The following is a 25,000-nucleotide window of genomic DNA, read 5'->3' as shown; positions in this document are numbered from 1 at the left end:
CGAGATCGGCGGTGCCACCTTTGATGGCACGATTACAACCCAGCAATGAAGGGTTCGATATCTATATCTGCCCTATAGGTGGGCCAAGGAGGTTGAATAGGGGAAGGCGGCATGACGTCACAAAAGTAAAGGCAACACGCTACAGTAAGCTCCCGCATTTGGCGAATTAATTAGTCTGGCGAAACTACCGCCAAATGCGAATTTTGCCAAACATGAGTTCTTTATACCATATAAATTGTATAAAAGATGCCTTAATCAGTCTTTAGTCATTGCCAAAGTCCCTCTTTTGACCTCTAAAATACCATCTTTATAGCTGAAATAAAATCTTTTGCCTTCACATATTAGAACATATGTACAAAACAGACCAGTAAACAATAAATAAAGCTAATGAAATAAAGGCTGTAACTCCCGTTTTTTCCATCCGTTTCCCTCGCCCACTTTCGTTCTTGCCGCCACCACCATTATCCTTACCCCCACCGGTACCACCTGTTGCGCTGGTAGAGGTCATGTTAGCGGTAAATCGCCAGAATTCGTTCCCACGCTAGCAGAACAAAGAGTAGCATAAACAAAATGGCTGAAGGGGATTCTCACACTGCGTTTTGATAGGTTTAGAGAGAGGTCTGACGTCACTGGGGAGCCGCGTGGTTCGCCGTGCGGCCGCCAAGGGACCGCCAAGTTTGATTCAAATCGTCAAGCGTGCACTCGGTGGTCCGTGGTCACCCTACCGCCAAAAGTGAATTTCGCCAAGCTGAGATTCGCCAAGTGGGTGGGGCTTACTGTATACATATTGGTCAGCCGCAGTTGCCCCTACCCCTTTTACAGTCACTGAAATCACATAGAAACGCCCGAGTTACGCTCATTATTTTCCATCTAATGCCCATGTTTTGAGGCCGGTTACTATGTTATGTGACCTTAAAAGACCCTTAATAGTCGTGCTATACTACTACAATGGCGCGAAGACAATATAGTGTTTTTCAACTTCGGTGGACTTGGGTCAAAGGTGGGAAGCTTCCTTTGGACCAAACGTATGGCTAAGTACCGGTCATGTAGGTACTACACATGTAAATATTATATACATGTCCATATACAGAGTATAAACATGTAAATATACTTGTGCATATAGATAAAAGATAAATAAACTATATATCAGTAGAAAGTTGGCGTGACGGTTGATTTTCCTTGGTATAGTAATTACTTAATACAGATGATCTCAAATACTGCAGGTCTCTCTCTCTCTCTCTCTCTCTCTCTCTCTCTCTCTCTCTCTCTCTCTCCGGCCCTTATTTAGAATATGTGTGATTTTATGTCACTGTACGTTGAAAAAAACATCAAATCATTGAAATTTTACTTCAGTGTTTGTTCCTTGTCATGGAATGAACAAGAAAAGCCATCTTTTTTCCTTAATTTCTCCTGGAAACGTCCTGGTGTATTTCTTTCAAAATTGTAGCTATTTGACCTTAATATCATTAATAATGGGTCTACATGACCTATTTAGGAAACTATAATGTAGTTTACATAATTCAAACCATGAATTTTTTTTTTCATGGTTTTCGTTAGTATAGAACAAGAAAGTGGCGATTTCCCATTACTTAGCCCGAGAGGGGCCATTGTTTTGGGTGTATCTGCCTTGTAGGAAAGATTAGGGGAGAGGTCGTTGAGAGTAGGTAGCTGACAAGACAATTTAGTCTGCCACTAGTCACACATACAATTACGGATTTTATTATTATTGTGAATAGATAAACATCCCTAGACACGGGCACTTCCCCAAGAAATTCCTTAGACCCGATTAATCAATTGATCAGAAATAGTACCGAACATTAGGCGTTTTCAGTAGCACTTTGCAAAAGGCGAACGGTCCAGAAGCGTTCGCTTTTACACGCGAACGCTGCTACTGAAAACGATAGTAACACTGCCAGACGAATCTCCCTCGTCGCTCGCAGGAAAAACTATTGTACTCTTTAGTCGCAGGATCACGCTAAGCTGAAACGTACAGCTTAGAGTCCCTGCGTACAGCCTCATTCCACCGTAATATAAAGATATTATTATGGGAATGGGATAATTGAAGGCAAGGTTCAAATAAAACACTACACATTTAATTTTTGTAGGGAATATTTTCTGACGGCCCTGGTACACACGGCAGAGGCTGGATGCACATGTCCAAATGATTCTTGTAGCACAGATCTGCGTCTACCTTGTTCAAAAACATCTTGTCACAGACGTCACAGGTAAATCTGTTAAGTGTAAAAAACTGTTGGTAATTCTTTATAACAAGTCTGTCCCTCCTTTCCCCTCCATCCCCCAAACAAGCTTGGGGCCTGTGGGGAATCGGGGTTTTGGTGGGGAAAATAAACGCAATATGAGCATTAAAAAAAAAAAAATACGGAAATTTTCCATAATATTTCAAGTTTTTCCAACCTAACCTAACCAAGCATAACCTAATCTAACCTATCATAACCTAATTTCTAATGTAACCTAACTGGACCCCGCCTGCTAGGGCATTAAACTAACCTAATGTAACTTAACCTCCCCCCCCTCTCGACCCTTCCACTAGGGCATTAACCTAATTTAACATAACCTAACCTAATGTAACCTAATTGTGGGGACTGCGTCTCCCATGGACCCCCCCACAATAGAGCATTAACCTATCAAAACCTAACCTAAGCTAAACTATACGGAGGGGGGCAGTCCCCAGTGAACGACCCATTAGGGTGTTAACCTAGTGCTAACAAGGAACCTAAAAATGATAACGTTATGCCTCTCGAGTGGCAGCGCATGATTGGAGGGATTAGCTCTATAGATACCATGAAATCCTTATATGCCGCTACCCACAAATCCCTGTTTATACCCACAAATCTGTTATAAACAATTGAAAATCATTTCAGTGTTTACTCTTGACTGGTGCAGAGCTCGCTGGACTTGGAAAACTTCTGCTATGACGGCCAAACTAGACGCTTGCGGCTCAATTATTTAATATGTTTACGGCAAGGTCACCAAGCCTTCTACATATGTGAGTTTCGTGTTTGTACGCGAAACGGACCTTTTAAAAGATTAACTAAATTGTTTTATAATACGTAAGCGCCTATGGCGGTGTTGAGACCAAATAATAGAGGATAATAGAGCCCTTAAGATCCCAGGTATCACTTTCCCTGTCACATTTTCCTACTTTATAAGGTATCACAGGTAATATACCCAGTATCCATTAATACACAATATGCCAGATAAGCCGTTACACCACTAGGGACTGCTTGTCATTCAGTAGTTACATTGGCTGAGACATTTTTGTTGTGGATTCCTCAAATTATTGCACTGTCAAAGAGGCCATGATGTTGTGTGTTCGTTCGCCCAAAGTTTTCAGAGCACCACCATTAAAAATATACCCAAATCTTCCGCAATATTGCTATAACCTTATGTCATTATCAAGCAACAGTGCAAATATCCTATCATATTTATATTTTACAATTAATGTGCTTAGATAATGCGTAATCTACGAGATTCTCACGTAACTGAAAATCAAAGTCGGAGTCACAAGCTTTGAAATGAGTAGCGTGAACAAGTGTGAACCGTGGTCCATCCAGAGTGCGTAGTCCCAGATGTCTCGAGAGAGCAAGACTCTGTTTTCATTTCATTCAAACTGCAAGGAGAATTCTTATGAATTTCAATATCAGCAAACAGTTACTAACTGTATTTCCTTTACATGTTAATACTTATATCTTCATGCTCCTCATAATAGTATATTTTATTGATTTAAAACTTACAGAGTTGGTAACTCATCTCACAGCCAATCACCATAAGTGTTCGCTATCACGTGACTCTGAGAGCTAATACAAGCGAACATAATCTTGAAAAGCGTTCGCCTTTGGGGCGCCAAAGGCGAACGCTTTTAGGACCGTTCGCTACTGAAAACGCCTAAATCCAGTGCTAGCCTGCTTGGTCGCAGTCGAGCCATCAAAGGTGACACCCCCGACCTCCCTTCAAGCCCTGCCACTGTGACAACTTGACTCCTCACGGCGAGGCCGTAGACTTGACCCTAGGGTAATAACATAAACTAATAACCTCTATCGTAGATTAGAACGTTATAGGAATATGATTTTCTCTTACCCTACTGAATTGAGTGAATTCTGACATACTCTATCTCTCTGAGTTTCCGTAGCAGATTACTGTATTTGGAAATAAATGTGTGTGTTTCTTTATGTCAGGAATAAATATACTTCTTGGCGCCATCATTATTCTGAATTGTTTCGAATCTCATGTTCGAAAAAGTGTTTGTTCGAACGCAATTCTGGAACTTTGATTGGAAGTACACGTGCGGGGTGAATTCTTCACAGCCAATGAAAAATAAGAGAAAAATAGCAGCCAATCAAATTACTTTATTTCTGTGTTCAGTAAATGAAGGCTGACTGTCCGCCATGATGCAGTTCTCGACCACTCTCACCATGTTCGGTTGTGAAGGATGTGGATTTACTTACTTCTGGAGGTATAACATTGTTTGAAAAAACATGGTGCAATATAAATTTTCAGAAATCACATGGTGCTATTCAAGTATTTACTGTGAAGTGTCACAAGTGTGAACAGGAGTGTTTTCGTGGTGAAAGGTGTTGACCGGTACTGCGGTAATTACAACAAATTCAAGTATATATTATGTTAGATTAGATTTGATTAGTATCCTTGAGGGGGATTAGGATTGTCGAGGGTTGGTTAAAATCTTTCTGGGGTTAGGCTAGGTTAGGGTAATATCCCAGTTAATCAGCATGGCTTTGAAAATAATACTTCTGGAATATATATATATATATATATATATATATATATATATATATATATATATATATATATATATATATAGTTTATTGAAGATATGACTGATTAAAACCCCATCACTCTTGCCTGGGAGTTAAGCGTAGGCACCCTAGCTAACGCCGACTTGTAATCCAACAGCTGAATGGCATTTCCTCATTGTTATGCATAGTTCAGTTTAACATTTCTTTCACTACATTATTTTCTTTGCCAGGATCCATAGCTGTTGACAAATTCTCGTAAATATTTACAAAAGGTCCCTCCTTTGCCAAGTATGGTCTTTGTTTCCTTAGACTTTTCGAGAAAATGCTAGTTTGTTTATTTTGGTAGCTTAATCTAAGTTAACCCATACCTAAAACTAACCTAAGCTACTATAACATAACTTAAGCCTGTTCTTTCTGTTTCTGGCATGATGTGTTGAGTTTCAAGAACATCAATATGAGTCTGTAATAGCTGAGCACGTGAAAAAAAAAAATAAAATAAAGTTAAGTACAGTTAATATACTGCCACAACATGCAGTCGCGTCATGTGCTATTGACAAGACCGACAGTAAACATTAACACAAATATGCTTATGGGAAGAAAAATAAATGGCAGCAATGGCAATATGACATTTTAAATGTTCTTAAGGGAACCAGTAGGTATATCAGGTAGTGTGATGTTTTCCTGGTGTGGGTGGTGTGATGCAAAACTTTTTTCACTGTAGATTTATAATACATAGACTATGTGGATGTGTAAAATGAAGAGCAATACCTGCAGGTTAATTATGAGTTTAGAAGTTATAATATTTCCAAACAAAGTGAGTATTTAGCTAATCTGGGTAATGATCTGAAAGATAATCCTAAACTTTTTTATTTTAACGTTAGGAATAAGAAGACTGGAGCACCCGTATTAGCCACCTTAGATCTCATCCTGGTCATGTTGAAATAGACACAAAAAATATATCTGATTAACTTGGTTTTGTGTTTTTCCTAAGTTTTCACAGTAAAAAATGTGATAATCCATCTCCACATGAAGTCTTCAATGAGATCATTCCACAAGTTGACATTACATTCAGTGATGTTTCTTTGGCTATATCTAAATTAGATTAATTTTCTTCCATAGTTCCAGATGACATTCACCCCTATCTATACTTAAGTCATGCTCAACATATTTATCTTATTCACTTTATGGAAGATCAACAGAGGACCAATTACTTGTGACTTAGTGAAATTTCTCAATGGCTTGATCAAGATTTGGTTCTTTTTAACAATTCTAAAGGTTGATTCACACATGTCAATATGTGACTGAAATTAAAAGTCAGTAGAGTTTTTGACTGAATATCGGTGCCTAGTGACTGGAAAACCAGTTGCAAAACAAGACGAATATGTTGATCTTGTTCAGTTGATTTGCGACATTGTTTACCTTAATGTGACGTCATGGGGATAGGTTTGAAAATGTGGTGCCAATGTAATTTTGGGGTTGGTGAGGTAAAAGGAGCTCATCTGGGACCTTGAAATTTAATTCTACTGCAAAAACAGCTTACGCAAATTGGCTTTCGATGAGATAGCTGCCACTCTTCGATGACTACTTCCCTCTATGCAGGGTGATGTTGTAGGTGAAGATTGAATACTTGTGATAATTTAATTTGATCGCAATCGTCATTGTCACCAGAGAAAGACATCTTGCTGTTTGTTTACATTCACTTCCCGTCAACCAGCCGATACTTTCCAGTCACTATGTGTGAATGTGTTCCAACTAGAAGGGCTCAGTCAATACTTCTAGCGTGTTGCAGTTTCAGTCACATATTGACACATGTGAACTTGCCTTAAGGCCTTTTATACTGTGTGTCTTGCTCTTGTAATTGGAAAGTTGTTCAGTTTGGATATTAGGGGGAGAATACTGGATTGGATTAGTGATTTCCTACACAGCAGAGAAATGAATGTTGTTGATAACAGTCTAATTAGTACTAGACTAGATACTAATGGTGTTCCATAAGGATCTGTCACAGGGACCTTGCTATTCCTATGCATCAATTGTGTAACTAACATTCTTTTTTTGTTCAATAAAATTTTTTTGCCGATTTGAAATTGTAAATGCAAATAAAAACTAATTCGATCCAGAAGTTTCACAATAGTTTTATGATATGTCAAAAATTATATCAACATTCTTTCTCAGATAACCAGATTTTGGGGTTAAACTTTGAATCAAATAAATGCATTGTTCTTTACTTTCAGAGACATTTGGTGGAATGGGATAATGTCAGAGATTCTTGAACATCTTCCTAAATAATTATCCAATCCCTGTGAAAGATTCTGCTTCTGACTTAAGAGTGTTGACTAATACCTCTTTAAAATTCCATTTGTAGGTAGGAAGGATGATGCGAATAATTATAGACCGATCAGTTTAACTAGTATAGTATGTAAGATACTAGAGAAAATCATTAAGGGTAGTATTTGGGAGCATTTAAATGAGAATAGATTAATTAGAGATACCCAACATGGCTTTAGATCAGGGAGGTCCTGTCTTAAAAATTTGCTTGATATCTTAGAATATATTACCAAGGAGTTAGATGATGGAAATAGCATAGATGTTATATATCTAGATTTTAGCAAGGCGTTTGATAAGGTACCGCATAGGAGGCTAGTGTACAAATTGAGACTACATGGGATAGGGGGTAGGTTAGTTGATTGGATTAGTGAATGGCTTTCTGATAGAAAACAGAGAGTAGTATTAAATGGGGCAATGTCTGAGTGGAAGGAAGTGGTTAGTGGGGTACCCCAAGGATCAGTGCTAGGACCTCTTCTTTTCTTGGTGTACATTAACGATTTAGATATAGGAATTAGTAGCAAAGTATCAAAGTTTGCAGATGATACTAAGATAGCATGTGCAGTACAGGGTGAAAAGGACAATTACAGAATACAACGAGACCTGGACAGGCTGATAGCATGGGCAGACAGGTGGCAGATGGAGTTTAATTCTAAAAGTGTCAGGTTATGCATTTAGGTAAAGACAACACAAACTTTAACTATGAGATGGAGGGATGTTGGCTAGAGGCAGTAGAGGAAGGAAAGGATTTAGGAGTAGTGATAGACAGGACTATGAAATTTTCAAAGCAATGTTTAGAAGCAAGAAATAGGGCAAATAGGATCCTGGGTTTTATAAATAGAAATGTTAGTTATAAAAGTAAGGAAGTGGTGCGTAGCTTATATAATTCCTATGTTAGGCCCCATTTAGAGTATTGCATACAGGCCTGGTCACCCCACTATAGGCAGGATATCAACATGTTAGAAGCAGTTCAGAGAAGAGCAACTAGGATGATACCAGCATTAAAGCGCCTGGAGTATAGAGATAGATTAAAGGAATTAAACATGTTTTCATTTGAGAGGAGATGTATAAGAGGGATATGATAGAGTTATTTAAAATGTTCTCAGATACAAACTACATAGATGTGAGATCTTTCTTTACCTTAGAGGAGGGAAATAGGACTAGAAATCATGGCAGGAAGATTAGAAAGCAAGGCTGCAGGTTAGATATAAGAAAATATTTCTTTAGTCATAGGGTGGTAGACTTCTGGAATGCATTGCCAGAGACGGTTGTAAATAGCACTAGTTTGACAATGTTTAAAAACAGATTAGATAAGCACTTAAATTTATTAGATTTATAATTATGTATAGCACTGCATGATAGTTTTTATAAGAAATTTACTATAGTTAAACAAGACATGATCCCCATGTATGGGGACCACAAATTGTAGAGGATTTCGCTGCAGGACTTAGCCCTGTTAATGGGCCAAATATTTAGAATTAGTATATAATGTATTGTGTACTTGTAAGTGTATCTTTAAGTACTGATGATGAGGTCGCTGTGCGACTGATACAGGATAACCTAGATGGGCTCTGGTGGCCCTTTGTTATCCTATTATTTATGTTATATGTTATGTTATGTTATATTTCTAACATTATCCAAAAGACAGAAGGTATTTCTAATAATTTCTTAAATAGTACAGTATGTAGGGAGCTTTCTATCATGATTACAGGATTTACATCATATCCTTCCTATACTTGAATATTCTTCAACATTGTGGTGTTTAGCTTGTGTTGGGGACTTCAAAAAAAGTTAGAGGCTGTTCAGCAGTATTGAACAAGAAATATTGTAGGGTTTGAGCATATGGATTATTGTTCTTGAATGAAAGCTTTGAATTTGTTCTCTGTCAGAGGTAGATCGCTGTATCATGATATAATCAAATATTGGAAGATATTCATAATGAGACTTTGTTGGGATGTGATGGTTTCTTCATACGCTCTCCAATTACTATTACCCAGGCACATCATTTAAAACTTGATCATGTCCAAACCTCACTTGATGTCAGAAAATGCTTTTTCAGTGTGTGTGATATCTCTAGAATTCCTTGCTTAAGTCTGTGGCGTCAATAACTTGTATTAATTCTTTTAAATCTACCTTAGCATGTCATCTTGGAGAACTTATATATCAATAGAATTAACATAACTGTATTTCATGAATAATGAATATGAGAGAGAGAGAGAGAGAGAGAGAGAGAGAGAGAGAGAGAGAGAGGGGGAGGGGAGGGGAGGGGGTGAGCCTGAGCAAAATTTAGGGAGTAATGTAAGGATGGAGATAATGAATGTACAAATGGGATGCAATCTTCAGAGCCTCTTGGGGGAAATGGTTGTCACATCTGGGAAATTAGGCTAATATCCAGAACAAATTTGTAATAAGCTAAAAATTTTGGTGTAACTAGCTGAGGTGATCACAAATAACATAAAAAATCCTCAACTGTTCCCACATGTGAACTGTCAAAAATATGTCAGTAGGGGTCATAAAAGGTCAACTTGGAAAAATCAATAGTTTATTAACAACTTTTTATTAGCAGTAGATTCATGAAACTTAACTAATTATGTTTTTATTAATCCAAAGATTCTAATAAGATCATTTTTAGACACCAAGATCTAATTATTTATCCTCTTTGGGTTATTTACAGGTAATTCTAGTTAAAAATGTTTTTTTTTAATTGTTTTCCTGGCTTTATAATATGTTGCATTGATATATGTAAATTGTTTTTTTTTTTTTTATTTATAAGAAGTTCCTTAAACTAATTTTCTAGATTCCTTTAATTATATTCCTTTTTAAGTTTAAGAAGTGAATTGATTTGGGAATTAATAATTAATTGATTTATTAAGAATATGAACTTCATAGAAGTCCTAGTTGTATTGTAGAAAAACTGAAAGGTAACAAATATATGTATCCTAGAGCACTGCAGAAGTGCTGAACTATTGAAACACTAATGTGTCTAGGGGAGCACTACTTTCGCTCATTGTCTAGTTATATCATTAAATTCATTTTCATGTTGTAGAATGTTGCTGCATGTCTGGCCATGGCATCTGCTGCATATCACAGTACAATACATTAATATATTTTTTTTGGAAATCCCACTAGCTTTAGCAATTTTTTGGGAGCAACTAGATTCTCAGTAAGTAGCTACTGGCATTAGTATGTTTTCCTTCTTCATCAGTTCCCAATTAGTTGCAGGAAGGGTGTGACTCATAGCTTGCTGCACAGCAGCTCTGCTATGTAATACAGTACCACAGAGTCAGTTTTTTACCATCATAGAGATATTGTAGGATGGATCTGCAAGAGTGGTTAACATAACTAATAAGTCTGTATCATTGCTCATCAGCACCACAGGACTTTTTCCTTTACTGGCTTCTTCTATAACAGTAGGTACAATCAGAGCATCTGCATCTCCTGTGGCTTGTTTTTACCGAAATTTCTCTGGTTAAGAAATGTGGTCTCAGCTCTGTCAACAGCATGCTTTTATTGACACAATTTGTGCTGGTGGGCAATGATAAAGACTTACTGGTTATGTTCATAATTTTGTAGATTTTATGACATCTCGATGGTAAGAACTGACCTCATACCAGCAATCAAAGGTAGTGCAACCAATCGATACTAGTGACTCTTTTTGGTCCATACAGATGTGCTGTAAATTGTTCTCCCACACAGGCAATATCATCTACACTCAAGCTCTTTTCAGTGAAAACTTTAGTTTCCTCCAACATTTCAGGCTTTTGCTTCATAAAACAGAACACATTTTTCTTTCCCTTGTTGTATAGGGCAAATGTAGCATCATGGCCAGTGAAACAATGCAGGGATAGGAGATCATGGTGAGATTTGTTATACGTACTTTACTTGGGACTTTGGTATGGGGTCAGTTTTTACCATTGTAATATCTGCAAGATATTATACTGAAACTTTCAGTTTGTTATGAATTTATTGTAGAGTCTTAATGCATTTTGAGCTAATATTCCTGGACTATTAGTTATCTAATTGCTTGTTGAAGTGAAACACGTATGAGCATTTTGTGGTGCAGTAGAAATAATTTTGAAATAATTTCTATTGTCAAGTTCCATTCTGGGAGATTTGGATAAATAACAAAACTGACTTGCATGTTATGTGGCAGGTGAAAGTTCATCCATTCTTCTCAAGAGTCTAAAGGTTAAGTTAATGTTTACTAGTGTGATTTGGTATTTTTATGTGTATGAATGTTTTTTTGAGGTTAATCCCTTATGGATTAATATTAATATTGTTATTATTATTATTATTATTATTATTATTATTATTATTATTATTATTATTATTATTATTAACAAAACTACATTCAGAAACTTTTAATAGATTGAATTGGCTATTAGGAGTACCTTGTGTGAACTCCATAAACCATAAAATTAAGATTGCTGAATTCTTTCAGATGAGATGGTGGGTAGCTGTGGTGGGCTTGCTGGCAGCTGTGCAGATGATAGAGGCCAGCAGGGTGCTTGTATTAGCTCCCATATCCTCCAAGAGTCACAAAAACTTTTATATGGGCATCATTAATGCTATGGCAGACAGGGGTCACCATGTGAGTTCCATCAGGTTGCAGTTATGAGTGTTGTGCATATGATTTATATATATATATATATATATATATATATATATATATATATATATATATATATATATATATATATATATATATATATATATATATATATATATATATATATATATATATATATATATATATATATATATATATATAAATTATCTATATTGGTTTTATATTGAGAATTGTGATAGAATTATTTGGATTTTATATTGAAAATTATTATAAACTACATATATTGATTTTCTGAGCTAAGGAATTTTGATATTTACTAGTGTTGCCTTTTTTTTATTATTTTTATTTGATTGATGTCTTCCTATATTTGAGAACAACATTTTTACCTTTATTTATATCTTGGTAAGGTTTTACTTATCGAGTTACCTGAAAGAAGTGTTTGACCTGCTAAGCAATATGATGGCATTCATACAACTTTTTAATCATCCTGAATTTCCAAATTGTTTTAGATTGAAAATGAGGAGTTAGTTTATGGTTTTCAGTGTGCATAATCATTTATGCAATAGAAGTCACAACACTGGTAATGGATGTACTATAGTGCCACCAGATGAAATTAGGATGATTATTTTTTTGGAATTTTGATCAAAGAAAGATAGAATGAAACAGAATTGGGTGCATCTCATCTCTTTCATTTATTATTTTAACAGATAAACATAATTTGTTTCAGTACAAAATTGTCTCTGTAGCATTGATTTAACAAGACTACAAAAATATTCTTTATCAAGTTCCATAGACTAGATTTTCTTGATAGCTTCTTTCAGTATGGGAACAGAGGGTGCACTGATGGTTTACAGGCACTTATTCATATCTACCCATATATTTTCAACAGGATCAAAGTTTGGTTAGTTGCTAGGCTAATCCAAGATTTAAATGTGATTTTGAACAAAGAAATTCACAATTGTTTTGGCACTCATCTTCTTGTTGGAGTGATGCAACAGGTTCTCCTGCAATTGTCACTTCATTGTTGTACTTCTAGAGATAAGATACAGTCCTCCCATACTTCTAGAGATAAGATACTGTCCTCCCTGACCATCATAACCTCTGAATCATCCCCATAGTATGATGTAAGATGAATGTTTTACAGTTTTCACTGCATGAACCATGTATCATGCCTGCTGATGTTTTGATCACTTCAGTGTCTGCCCAACTGACCTGATGACTTGAAAGCAGCTTTCATTGGAAAATATCATATGTTCCCAATTCATAGTAGTCTAGTCTTTATATTTCCTTGCGAATGCTAATCTTTTACCTTCGTGGGGGAAATCAGTATTGATTTTTATGTTGCTTGACATGGTGGAAGTCCAAGATAGTCCTTCAGTAATTCTTTGATTATATGGATAGATACGTCAATTTTCAGCAATTTATGGTCTTGCTTTGCAGCAGGTTGTCTGTGCATCTGGACATAATACACTTTTTCCTGATCCTGATGTCCTTTCAAAATTTGATGCCTGGTCTCCACTTTTACATTGTTTTATGTATATGGATGAAGTTATTTTTGGGTATGTGTAAACATTGTCCTATCTCACCTAGAGACATTTTCTTCTTGAAGTGTGACAATTTTGTCTTCTTCAATATAGAGAAGTGTCTTTACCCATGATCAAGTGGTTTAGGCATGCAGGGACATGTATCAAAGCATGCATTCAAAACCTCAAAACCTTGCATGAGAGGGAAGAAAGAGAAAAAGCCAACACAACTTCTGTGTAAAGTTTGTAGTAGGCTGAACTGAGGTGCTGTGAGAGTTGCTAATGATCTAATGGAATCTACATGTCAGTAAAAATACAACTGTTTCTTTGGTCATGGTATATTCATCTGATAAAGTTATGGTGAAAAGAGCATTGCAGTGGTGAGAATGGGGCTGAAGACCATCAGTTGGAGGAGAGGAATTGATAAGACAAAAAGCTTTTGATTCGACCCTAAGATAATAGTATGAGAGGATATCCCCATACATTTTTCCTATACAATATGGACTTTTATGGAAATTTATGGGCTAAAGAGGATATTTAAGATGCCTCCTAACTAAAAGCCCACCAGTTTAGGAACTGTTATGTCAAGTGGAAGCCCTTCACTCTCGGACTGAGGCCAGGATTTGCTTGGGGGACCTCTTAAGGTGCGTTTACAAGCGAATCAAATTGATTCAATTCATGAAGAATCAACACGATTCATGAATTGTGTTGATTCGCCACATTAGTTTCAATGTAATCGTTTACACCAGGCGAATAGAGTCAATTCAAAGCACGCCGATTCATGGCGATTCAGAATCGATGATTGGTTTGGACCCATTTTTCATCGGTCAAGGCGATTGAGCCCAGGAGTAAGCACCATGCTAGTGGACATTCCAACCAATTTAGCAAGAGAATAAAGTGATCTTATGCGCTGATTTCATGTACATGCTAACCCATAGCTAGAAGGAACTGCTGCAACCTACGAATTACTAGAGAATATTATTCTGCATATTTAAGAGATAAATGACAACAGAAAGCGTTAGGGACATAGTTTTACATTTTCATTTGGCAACTGTAGGGTGTATTGTCTACCTTTGAAATGCTTGATACAACGTAATCGGCAGTCAATCAGATACCAGCCAGAGTGAAGGAGGGGTGTAAACTTCCTGTATACTATATTAGCCTGTGTACCTCTGATTTTGTTCACTAAATACTATGGTATGGCACATCACAAAGTAAAAGTTAATATGACAAAATAATAGAATTAACATAGCTGTATTTGTTTTAATATTATCCGTATACTGTTAAGCCTAAATAAAGAGTAGACTAGATGTGATAATATGGTATCAACTGGTGTGCCCATTTCTTCTGCAGTGAATGTATATATATCAGTGGATCATTCTGTCCTGCCACTAAACAGCTCCACCTGGCAAGACAAAGTACTATTCTCTCAGTATCATGAACTGACATGGCTTCTGCTGTAGGCCTAGTGCAGGTGTAGACAAATTACGGACCATGGGCCACATGCAGCCCAACAAACGTTAGTGAAGTTAATAAACAACACCAAATAGTATTGTGAGCATTTTGTTTTCTTCCCACAAGTGTGCACATGCGTGTGAGTGGCTTTTTCTTTAAAAGTCTTTAATTTTATATTTTTAATATTAATGATTTTGGGTTAATATAGTATGCGGCCCTATAAGATTGTGATTTTTTTAATGTTTCCCTAGCACTGAAAAGTTTGCCCACCACTGGCCTGCTACTTCTTGTTGGTGACAGGCAACATCTTAAACTATTCTGTGGTTATCCAAAAAATCTTAAAACCTCTCTGGATTATTGACCAAATCTGGGAACAAATGTCCAAAGCTCCCAAATACAGGTCTTCTAGAGTTAATGGTATACACCCATATTTGTTGCTGACATCTATGCCAACGGTTCCTTGGCCACTGTAACACTGCTATTTCTGCAAAAGCTAATACGTCCATACTTCCCGAAGGCTGCCTTGGTACTGAGTAATAAGAATCATTTGAATGATGTGAATCATTTGGTTGGAACTATGCAGATTCAAAATGACTCGATTCAAATGATTCTTCACGAATTGAATTTATTTGTTTCGCTTGGTGTAAACTCACCCATAGCCACTACAGTGCATGTGATTCCTTTGTACCATGGCATCCCCTGATGGACTGACAGATAAGGCCTCTATACAGAGTTAGCAGTTGTGGGGATGAGAAAAAGTGGCTGAGATGATTCAGAATGCTAAACTTCATAGAAGTTGTTTCAACTAGAGAAGAGATGAGAAGTTTCTTGTTTAGATTATAAGTATGTAAAGGACAGGCTGAGACTATATGCACTGTAGAAGAGGGGGACAATTGAATGTCATTGTGAGAGGGAATAGCTGTGTGGAAGGTTGTACTGAGTTGATAAAGAGGAAATGAGTTTTAGAGGCATTGCATGATCCCAAGTTTTCTCTGCCCCAACCAGAAGTTCTAGAGAGATCAGAAGTCAGGAACTCTTTGTTATCCCTGCATGATCTGTTTACTTCCTGAAAGTTTGTGTATCATTGGAATTTTGTGTTGTTTAAAGAAAACAATCCCTAATTTACTTTGCTTGTTTTATTGGTTCTTATTTTATGAACAATTTACTATTGTAAAAGTACAAAAAGTACAAAAAAAAAGTCAGGGATCCATTTTTTATTGATTCCTATAGAGGAGTTTAGGGTTTTGAACAAATCAGGTTTTGAACAGCTGTCTGGAGCAAATTAAGTTTGAAAACCGAAGTTTGACATATTATTTATCTTGGAAAAATGTTTTTTGAAGGAAAGTAATGTTCACTCATGCTACATGGTGTTTCTTGTTTTATTCACATCATAATAGTGGCAGTGTGTTACTCTTTAACATGCTTCTGCCCAAATAAGTAGCTGATTGGGCTAAGAGTGTGAATGATGTATGTGAGACTGTGTGGTGCTTTGTTTGGACCATCCAACATGGGATTACCAGCTATATACTAGTATCTGTGTACTACTAGTATTACTTTTTTATTTATTTTTGCTTCTATAGTTAATTCTATCTTTTGTAATAGGACTAAGTATGTTAATTTCTCCACAGATCACAATTTTAACACCTTACAAGGCATCCAAGGTACACCAGAATATCCAGGAAGTTGTGCTACCATATATGGACCTCTCCAAATTTATACCAGACTTATTTAGTGGTGGCAGGTTTTCAGGCCCCTTCCAGTTGGCAACTAAAGCACCTCAAATGTGTTCTGATGCTTTGGCTGATCCCAAAACTCAGAACTTGCTGAAAGAGAAATATGACTTGATCATGCTAGGCATGTTCTTCTCTGACTGCCTCTTATCCATCGTCCATCACATGAAAGTAAGTTGTACCTTAGACTTAACTAATCTACTTGTACAGTGTCATACTTTCAGAAATAGCGATCATGTAACGTTAGATTGCATTTTCATTTCATCTTATTTACCTTTTAAAGTCTCTTTTTTTAATCATAATGGAGTTGGATGTGCAATGAGTTTTCTCAACTCTTCTGTCTTGAATAAGCTTCACATAAACTTCCAGCAGATCCATGTCCTCCTGAATACACTTCATGTCTTCTTTGGTCTTCCCACTGGTCTGCTGCTAATCTTCATATTTTCCACCACTTTTGCTGTATTATCTTCTCCTGACCTCCTTACATGCCCAAACCAGCAAAGTCTTCCCTATCCAAGTTTTACTTTCATCTCCTTGACACCACACCTCACTTCTTCCTCATTTGTCACCAAATCTTGTCATCTCATGCCAGCCATGTATCGTAACATTCTATGATCATATGCTCTCAAAATCACCAACAGTTTCTCATTTAGGGACCATGTTTCAGAGTCATATAGCAAAGTGAATCTAGCTTATACAGGCCTCATACATCCCCACTCTACTACTTTGAGGTATACTATGATTCATCAACATTTCTCTCCACTTTCCACTTAACCCCATGCTGCTGCTATTCTCATTTTTACTGCTCTTTCTGCTCCTGCCAGCTCTTCCCAGCTCTACCAGTTCTCCCCATCTAAAACAAGATTTTCTCATTTTCTTGATATTGCTTTCCTTTCGTAGAAGTTGGGCATATAAAGTTCTGTATCATTCTTAAATTTCTCAAGCCTGAGCATCTCTGGTAACACCAATGATTACATTCCACATGCTCTACACAGTTCATTCCAACCCCTCCTACCACAGCAACAGCATGGTCATCTTCCAGACTCTAGCCTACAATTTGCTGCTTTTCCAGACATCCTGAGTTTTGTCTTTTCCATATTCATTTTCATTCTCCTGTGTTCCTTCCCTGCTTTCCATCTGTTGAGCTTGTCTTCAACCTCTTCTGCCATTTCTGCTTTCAACATCAAATCATCTTCATGCAGTAACTCCCAAGATCTTGCTTCCTTTGGTACTTTCTCCATCACCATTGTAAACAATAGTGTTAAATTTTGTTCTGTGAAATTTACTTTGTAAAATGAGAAAAAAAAATTGTTTACAGAATTTTCAAACAATAGAACGTACTCTGAATTTTACAGATAATAGATTGAAAAAGTAATTTTCTCTTTATAAGATTCTTTTTTGGGAAAACTGCAACCTGCCCAATGAAGCCAACTCCTTGCAGCAATGAGAGCATGCCAAAAAACTTTCAACAAAAAATGTATCTTTCTCCAATGCCATAGCTTTCAATTTCACTTTATGGATTTGTGTTTTTTTTTTTTTGTGTGTATATTATAAAATCTACCTTATTAATCTTACACTAAAGTTTTTGTTTCTTGTTACCTTATCAATGTCAATATAGCTATGTTATATTTTTGTCCCCAGGTTCCATATGTTTTTATGTGTCCAGCTGCACTTCATGGACCAATGGCACAAATGGCAGGAAGTGTCACATTTTCATCATTTGCCCATAATGCACTCTTCACCTACAAGCACCCACACAGCTTCTTGGAGCGCATGGTGCTTGCCCTCACAGATGTTGCTTCAAATATTGTATTTGTTAAATATATAACTTATAAGTAAGTTTTCATCATAATTATATTTGGTGGTTCACTGTTATCTGCTTAGCATCTTACCTTACTTTTCTTCATAAATGCATTCTTGAACAGTTAGCTTGGATGTGACTTGGATATCTATTTATTATTTCAAGATAAACCTGCATATTTGTTCCCTTAAGATTTGGTTAATACCCATGCATGAAAAACAAAGTTTACAATATTTATTTGCTCTTGTGATAGAAAGACAGCCAATCTTGCTACACACTCCACAAGCAGATTTGAATGTCATAAAAGATAGCTAATGATTTCATCTTCATTTTTATTCTGATTTCTACAATAAGATACTTAACTCATAATTTTCTTTTCAGTATAGAAAAAGAGTGCCGCCAACGAGGGTTATGTCCTGAAGATATGCCATCTTTCACAGAAATGCATCTTAACTCCAGCCTTACATTGATAAACAGGTCAGTGATTTTTTTACATTTTCTAATGTTCATAAAAAGATAGCAACAACTACCTACTGGTAGAGACAGAGCACTTAGAACAAGCTCTTGGAGGAAACCAAGCTTCAGAGAAAGATAATATAAGTCAACAAAGGTGGCAAATTGTGTGGAAGGAAATATTAACAAAATAAGAGTTGAAAGGAAGCTGAAACAGATGCACCATATGGCTGACAGTCACTCATCCATTTATTTTTGCCTGCTTGTTTAAATTAAATGCAACAGCCTCTGTCTTATAGACAGTTTTTTCCCTAAGTTTCAATTGATATGCGAATAATTATAGACCGATCAGTTTAACAGACGCCCAACCCAACAACAATTAAATGACTCAAGGCAAGATGCTATAGGACGCCTAACTTCTGATCTTTCACTTGTTTCTGATTGGGGCAGAGAAAACCTGGTTTTGTTCAATGCCTCAAAAACTCAATTTCTACAACTATCTACTCGACATAACCTTCCAGACAACTATCCTCTCTTCTTCAATAACACTCAACTTCCCCTCTCCTCTACATTAAACACACTCGGTCTATCCTTCACTAAAAATCTAAACTGGAAATTTCACATCTCTACTCTTGCTAAATCAGCTTCCAAGAAGTTAGGTGTCCTGTGGCATCTTCGTCCATTTTCTCTCCTCCCAGCTGCTTGCTCTGTACAGGGCCTTATCCGCCCGTGTATGGAGTATGGCTCTCATGTCTGGGGGATCCACACACAGCTTTACTAAACAAGGTGGAATCTAAAGCTTTTCGTCTTATCAACTCTTCTCCTCTAACTGACTGTCTTGATTCTTTAAGTCACCGCCGCAATGTTGCATCTTTATCTGTCTTCTACCGCTGTTTTCATGCTGTCTGCTCTTCTGAACTTGCTAACTGCATGCCTTCCCCTCCTGCGGCCTCGCTGCACAAGACTCTCTACTTCTTCTCATCCCTATTCTGTCCATCTTCCTAATGCAAGAGTTAACCAGTATCTTCACTCCTTCATTCCCTACACTGGTAAACTCTGGAACTCTCTACCTGTGTCTGTATTTCCACCTGCCTATGACTTAAACTCTTTCAAAAGAGGAGTGTCAAGACACCTCTTACGTTAACTGGACCCTCCTTTTAGATTTTTTTGTTTTTTCTCTTTCTCCTACTTTCCTCTTAACAGGGCCTGGCAACCAGCGGGATTTTTTTTTTTCCAACACTTTGTTTTCCCTTGGCCAGTGCCCTTGTAATGTAAAAAAAAAAAAAAAAAAAAAAAAAAAAACTAGTATAGTATGTAAGATACTAGAGAAAATCATTAAGGGTAGTATTTGGGAGCATTTAAATGAGAATATATTAATTAGAGATACCCAATATGGCTTTAGATCAGGGAGGTCCTGTCTTACAAATTTGCTCGATATCTTAGAATATATTACCAAGGAGTTAGATGATGGAAATAGCATAGATGTTATATATCTAGATTTTAGCAAGGCGTTTGATAAGATACCGCATAGGAGGCTAGTGTACAAATTGAGACTACATGGGATAGGGGGTAGGTTAGTTGATTGGATTAGTGAATGGCTTTCTGATAGGAAACAGAGAGTAGTATTAAATGGGGCAATGTCTGAGTGGAAGGAAGTGGTTAGTGGGGTACCCCAAGGATCAGTGCTAGGACCTCTTCTTTTCTTCGTGTACATTAATGATTTAGATATAGGAATTAGTAGCAAAGTATCAAAGTTTGCAGATGATACTATGATACTGAGATAGCATGTGGATTACAGGGTGAAAAGGACAATTACAGAATACAACGAGACCTGGACAGGCTGATAGCATGGGCAGACAGGTGGCAGATGGAGTTTAACCCCTTCAATACGGTGACGCCTATGTAGGCGTCATGAAGCCCCAGTAGCATATACGGTGACGCCTACGTAGGCGTCATATTTCTTTTCTGAGCTTTCTTCAGTTCAGTTGTTCCGTATAATGTGTTGGATACCAACTACACACGCCGTATGCTGTCCTTAAAATCCTAGTGCTCCTCCCACCATCCTTGTCTCCACTAATCACTAAAGATAAGCTACATGCATCCCGCCTTGTGTCTAAAATTACCCAATGGCATAGACTGTTCCCATCTCTCTCTCTCTCTCTCTCTCTCTCTCTCTCTCTCTCTCTCTCTCTCTCTCTCTCTCTCTCTCTCTCTCTCTCTCTCTCTCTCTCTCTCTCTCTCCTCCCTCCTCCTCATCTCCCTTCCCTCCTTCCCCCTCTCCCTCTCGAAAGATAAGTTACATGCGTCCCGCCTTGTAACATTCGTGAAAACACACACACACACACACACACACACACGGGACATCGTCGATGGCGGAGGTGGTCGCTGAGCTCCAGAGCAATCATCTATAATTCTACAGTTACCTAAGAGTAACCAAGGTGGGAAAGGAGCTGGTAATGTTTGTCCCGTCTCCATATAGTCATGTTAACTGTTGATTAGCAAAATAATGTCCAGTGAAGGTAAATATAAACTGTAGCCTGCGTTTGAGCCATCAGCTGGTTTGTTTACATCTGCGCAACATGGCGGCCGTGAACTCGAAAGAGGAATCAGACTTCACAGGGTTTCAAGGAATAATGGAGAAGAGCGCTTATGTGAAGAAAATTCTGGAGTTAGAAGGTAAAATTGAAAAACTGTTTGAAAAGTATGAGGGCCTGGAAACGAGTTATGACAATGTAAAGAGACTGTGCCGATATGAAGAAGGAAAATGCAGCACTGAAAGAGGAAGTTAAGCTAATTAAAGTGAATTGCGAAAAATGTGGAGAATCTCTAGGAAAAGTGATGGAGAAGCAGGCTGAATGGAAAAAAGTCAGGAAGTGGAAAGAAAGGAGGTAAATTACAAAGTTGCAAGTCTGGAAAAGGAAATCAAAGAGTCAGGGAGAAAACTTTGGGCCTTGCTGAAATTATAGATCAACAGATCATAGAAGAGAAGATAGCTGAGAAAGTGGTGAAGGTTATTAAGTCAAATGAGACATTGGTGAGGGAAACTGTAGACAAAAAGAGATGTGTGGTGATATTTGGTGTGGAGGAGGATAAGACACCGAGTAAAATGGAGAGAGAGAAAACATAAAAAGGTGATAAATAATATCATTAATGTGGTGCAGGAGGAGGAAAAGACCTAGTACAAGAAATAGAGGACTTCCATAGAATTGGAAAGTTCACAAGAGAAGGTATGAGGCCAATAAGAATCAAACTTAAGTCACAAAAGGATGTAGATGAATTGGTGGAGAAGTCATGGAGGCTAGCCCAGCAGGAAACAACAAGGAAGATTTGGTTGAGAAGAGATCTCGGTGAAAAGGAAAGAGAAATGTTAAATGAGTTGAGAAAGGAGGCTTTGAAAAAAATGAAGAGAGGACAGAAGAGGAGAAGAAAGAGTTTTTCTGGAGAATCTTGGATATGAGACTGAGGAAGTGGTTCATAACCCAGAAAAGTACAGCAAGAAAGGACTAAAGAAACTTACATATGAGCGAAATGTAATGTATTCCAACATAAATGGAGTGATATCGGGATTTTAGAACTCAACGATTACTTGAGGGACAAGAACCCAGATATTGTGGGTCTTACTGAAACAAAACTGAGAGAGGAGAAGACCTGATGATGGTTGGAGAAGGAAATATAATGTTTGGAAAAGAAATAGAGTAGGTAAGATGGGAGGAGGAGTGATGTTGCTGGTTAAAAAGATATAAAGGTGGATCAAGTGAAAAAGGTATGGGAAAGGCAGAAGTGCTAAAGATCAGAGCAGAAACTAATGAAGGAAAAAGAGGCACTACATAGTGGTGTACGTACCACCTAAGACAAATGCATGGTCAGTACAGGAATATGAAGAAATGATAAGTGATACAGGAACATGTCTGGAAGAAATGTTGGGTGGCTGTGAACGAACTATAATGATGGGAGATTTTAATTGTAAAGAGGTGTGTTGGGAGGACTGGTCAATGGAAGGATCAGAGACAACATGGGGAAATACACTATTGACACTGGCAATGGAAAATGTGTTAACTCAGTGGGTCAAAGAAGATACTAGGTTTGGAGGAGAGGGAGCATCGTCAAGACTGGACTTGGTCTTTAGTACAGAGCCAATGGTCATTGAGGAGATGAGGGTGGAGTGCCCTTTAGCAAAGAGTGATCATGCAGTTTTGGAGTTCAAGGTGATAGACGAAGAGAAATCTAGAAGAAATGAAGAATATAAAGTGGGAAGATGGAATTATGCCAAGACAGATTTTGGAAACCTAAAGAAATTCTTTCAAGAGACAAATTGGATGAAATTCAAGAGTGCTAAGGAGCAAATGAAAAGTGGAAGGAATTTATAAAAATATACAAAGAAGGTGAGAAAAATTTGTACCAATAAGACAACATAGAGAAGTTGGAAAGCAGGACTGGTTTAACGATAGATGTGAAAAGGCTAGAACAAGAAAAGAGGATGCATGGAAGAGGTGGAGAAGGAAAAGACGGATTAAGCAGTGGGAAAGTTACAAAAGAGCAAGAAATGAATATGTGTTGATTAGAAGAGAAGAAAGAAAGAAACAAGAAAAGGATATAATTGATAAATGTAAAGACCAACCAAGGCTTTTTACAGACATGTGAACAACAACATCAAAAATAGAGAAAGTATTGAAAGTTTAGAAGTAAATGGAGTATGCAGTGAAGATCCCAGGAAATGGCAGAGGCTATGAATGGATGCTTTCGGAAGGTATTCACAAAGGAGACTGCTTTTGACAAACCACTGGTAATGGAACAGAAAGGGATTATGAAGGAGTTTCAAGTAACTGTGGAGGAGATCAAGAACATGATGGGGAGTTTAGAAGTGAGAAAAGCTGTGGGACCTGATGGGGTATCAGGATGGATTTTAAGAGAATGCAGGGAGCAATTGGCAGAAAAAGTTTGTGAAGTAATTGATGCCTCATTAAGGGAAGGTGTAGTGCCCCAAGACTGGAAAAGAGCTAACATTGTCCCAATCTATAAATCAGGTAACAAGAGAGACCCATTGAACTATAGACCAGTGTCACTTACAAGTGTGGTAGCTAAGATGTGTGAGAGGGTGGTGAAGAATAGATGGACAGACTTCTTGGAGAAAATGACATACTTTGTGAGTGTCAATTTGGTTTTAGAAAAGGGCGTTCATGCACGACAAACCTGATATGTTACTATTCGAGGGTGATAGATGTAATACAGGAAAGAGATGGTTGGGCTGATGGAATATATCTGGATTTAAAAAAGGCCTTTGATAAGGTACCACACCAGAGACTGATCTGGAAACTTGAAATGGTAGGAGGAGTGCATGGCAGTTTACTAAAATGGATGGAAGACTTTTGGTAGGAAGAGAAATGAGAACAATAATTAAGGACAGACCATCAGAATGGGGATTGGTGGAGAGTGGAGTTCCACAGGGATCAGTGTTGGCACCAGTAATGTTCGCAGTCTACATAAATGACATGGTGGATGGGGTGTCCAGTTATGTGAGCCTATTTGCAGACGATGCAAAATTGTTAAGAAAAGTGAGATGTGACAAAGATTGCGAACTACTCCAGGAAGACTTGGACAGAATATGGAAATGGAGCTGTACATGGCAAATGGAGTTCAACACGACAAAATGCAAGAAAATAGAGTTTGGCAAGAGTGAAAGAAGAATCAGGAGTATGTACAAGATAGGAAATGAAGACATAAAACCAGTCATGAAGAAAAAGACCTTGGGGTGACAATTACCAATGACCTATCGCCAGAGAGACATATAAACAAAATAATTGGAGAAGTATTGAACTTATTGAGGAACATAAGAGTGGCGTTCGTATATCTAGATGAAGAAATGATGAAGAAAATAATTACTGCAATGATAAGACCGAGGCTTGAATATGCAACAATACAGTGGGCTCGAACTTAAAGAAACACATAAGGAAACTAGAGAAAGTACAGAGGGCTGCAACGAAAATGGTGCCTGACTTAAGAGATTTGACTTATGAAGACAGACTGAAAAGAATGCAACTTCCAACCCTGGAAAACAGAAGAGAAAGGGGAGACCTGATAGCAATATACAGAGTGATGATTGGCATGGAAAAATGGATAGGGAAGATCTGTGTATGTGGAATGGAAGAATGTCGAGAGGGCATGGGAAAAACTAAAATGGCCACTTATAGGAGAGATGTGAAAAATATAGCTTCCCTCATAGAAGGGTGGAAGCATGGAATAGTTTAGACGTGGAAGTGGTCAACGCAAGGAATATTCATGATTTTAAGAAAAAGCTGGACATTAATAGATATGGAGACGGGACAACACGAGCATAGCTCTTTTCCGTATGTTACAATTAGGTAAATACAATT

General features: G+C 37.5%; 1 protein-coding gene across 3 annotated transcripts in view; it reads left to right on the top strand.

Moving 5' to 3' along the window:
• The window catches only part of LOC123505240 (UDP-glycosyltransferase UGT5-like), a 38,230-nt gene that overhangs the window by 553 nt on the left and 12,677 nt on the right, over nt 1–25,000 (top strand). Inside the window, exons 1-5 of one of the 3 annotated variants that reach the window (XM_045256443.1) lie at nt 3,880–4,032; nt 11,539–11,688; nt 16,274–16,546; nt 18,017–18,210; nt 18,558–18,653. In XM_045256443.1, coding sequence (XP_045112378.1) covers nt 11,539–11,688; nt 16,274–16,546; nt 18,017–18,210; nt 18,558–18,653 — 713 coding nt within the window. In that variant the 5' untranslated portion in view covers nt 3,880–4,032. Of the gene's footprint in view, nt 1–3,879; nt 4,033–4,327; nt 4,475–11,538; nt 11,689–16,273; nt 16,547–18,016; nt 18,211–18,557; nt 18,654–25,000 lie in introns of those variants that run through there. The other 2 variants (XM_045256442.1, XM_045256444.1) reach the window with 2 other exon arrangements.

The sequence above is a fragment of the Portunus trituberculatus genome, chromosome 17, assembly GCF_017591435.1.
Source record: "Portunus trituberculatus isolate SZX2019 chromosome 17, ASM1759143v1, whole genome shotgun sequence".
NCBI classification, from domain to species: Eukaryota; Metazoa; Arthropoda; class Malacostraca; order Decapoda; family Portunidae; genus Portunus; species Portunus trituberculatus.
This window is presented reverse-complemented; position numbering and strand designations above follow the sequence as displayed.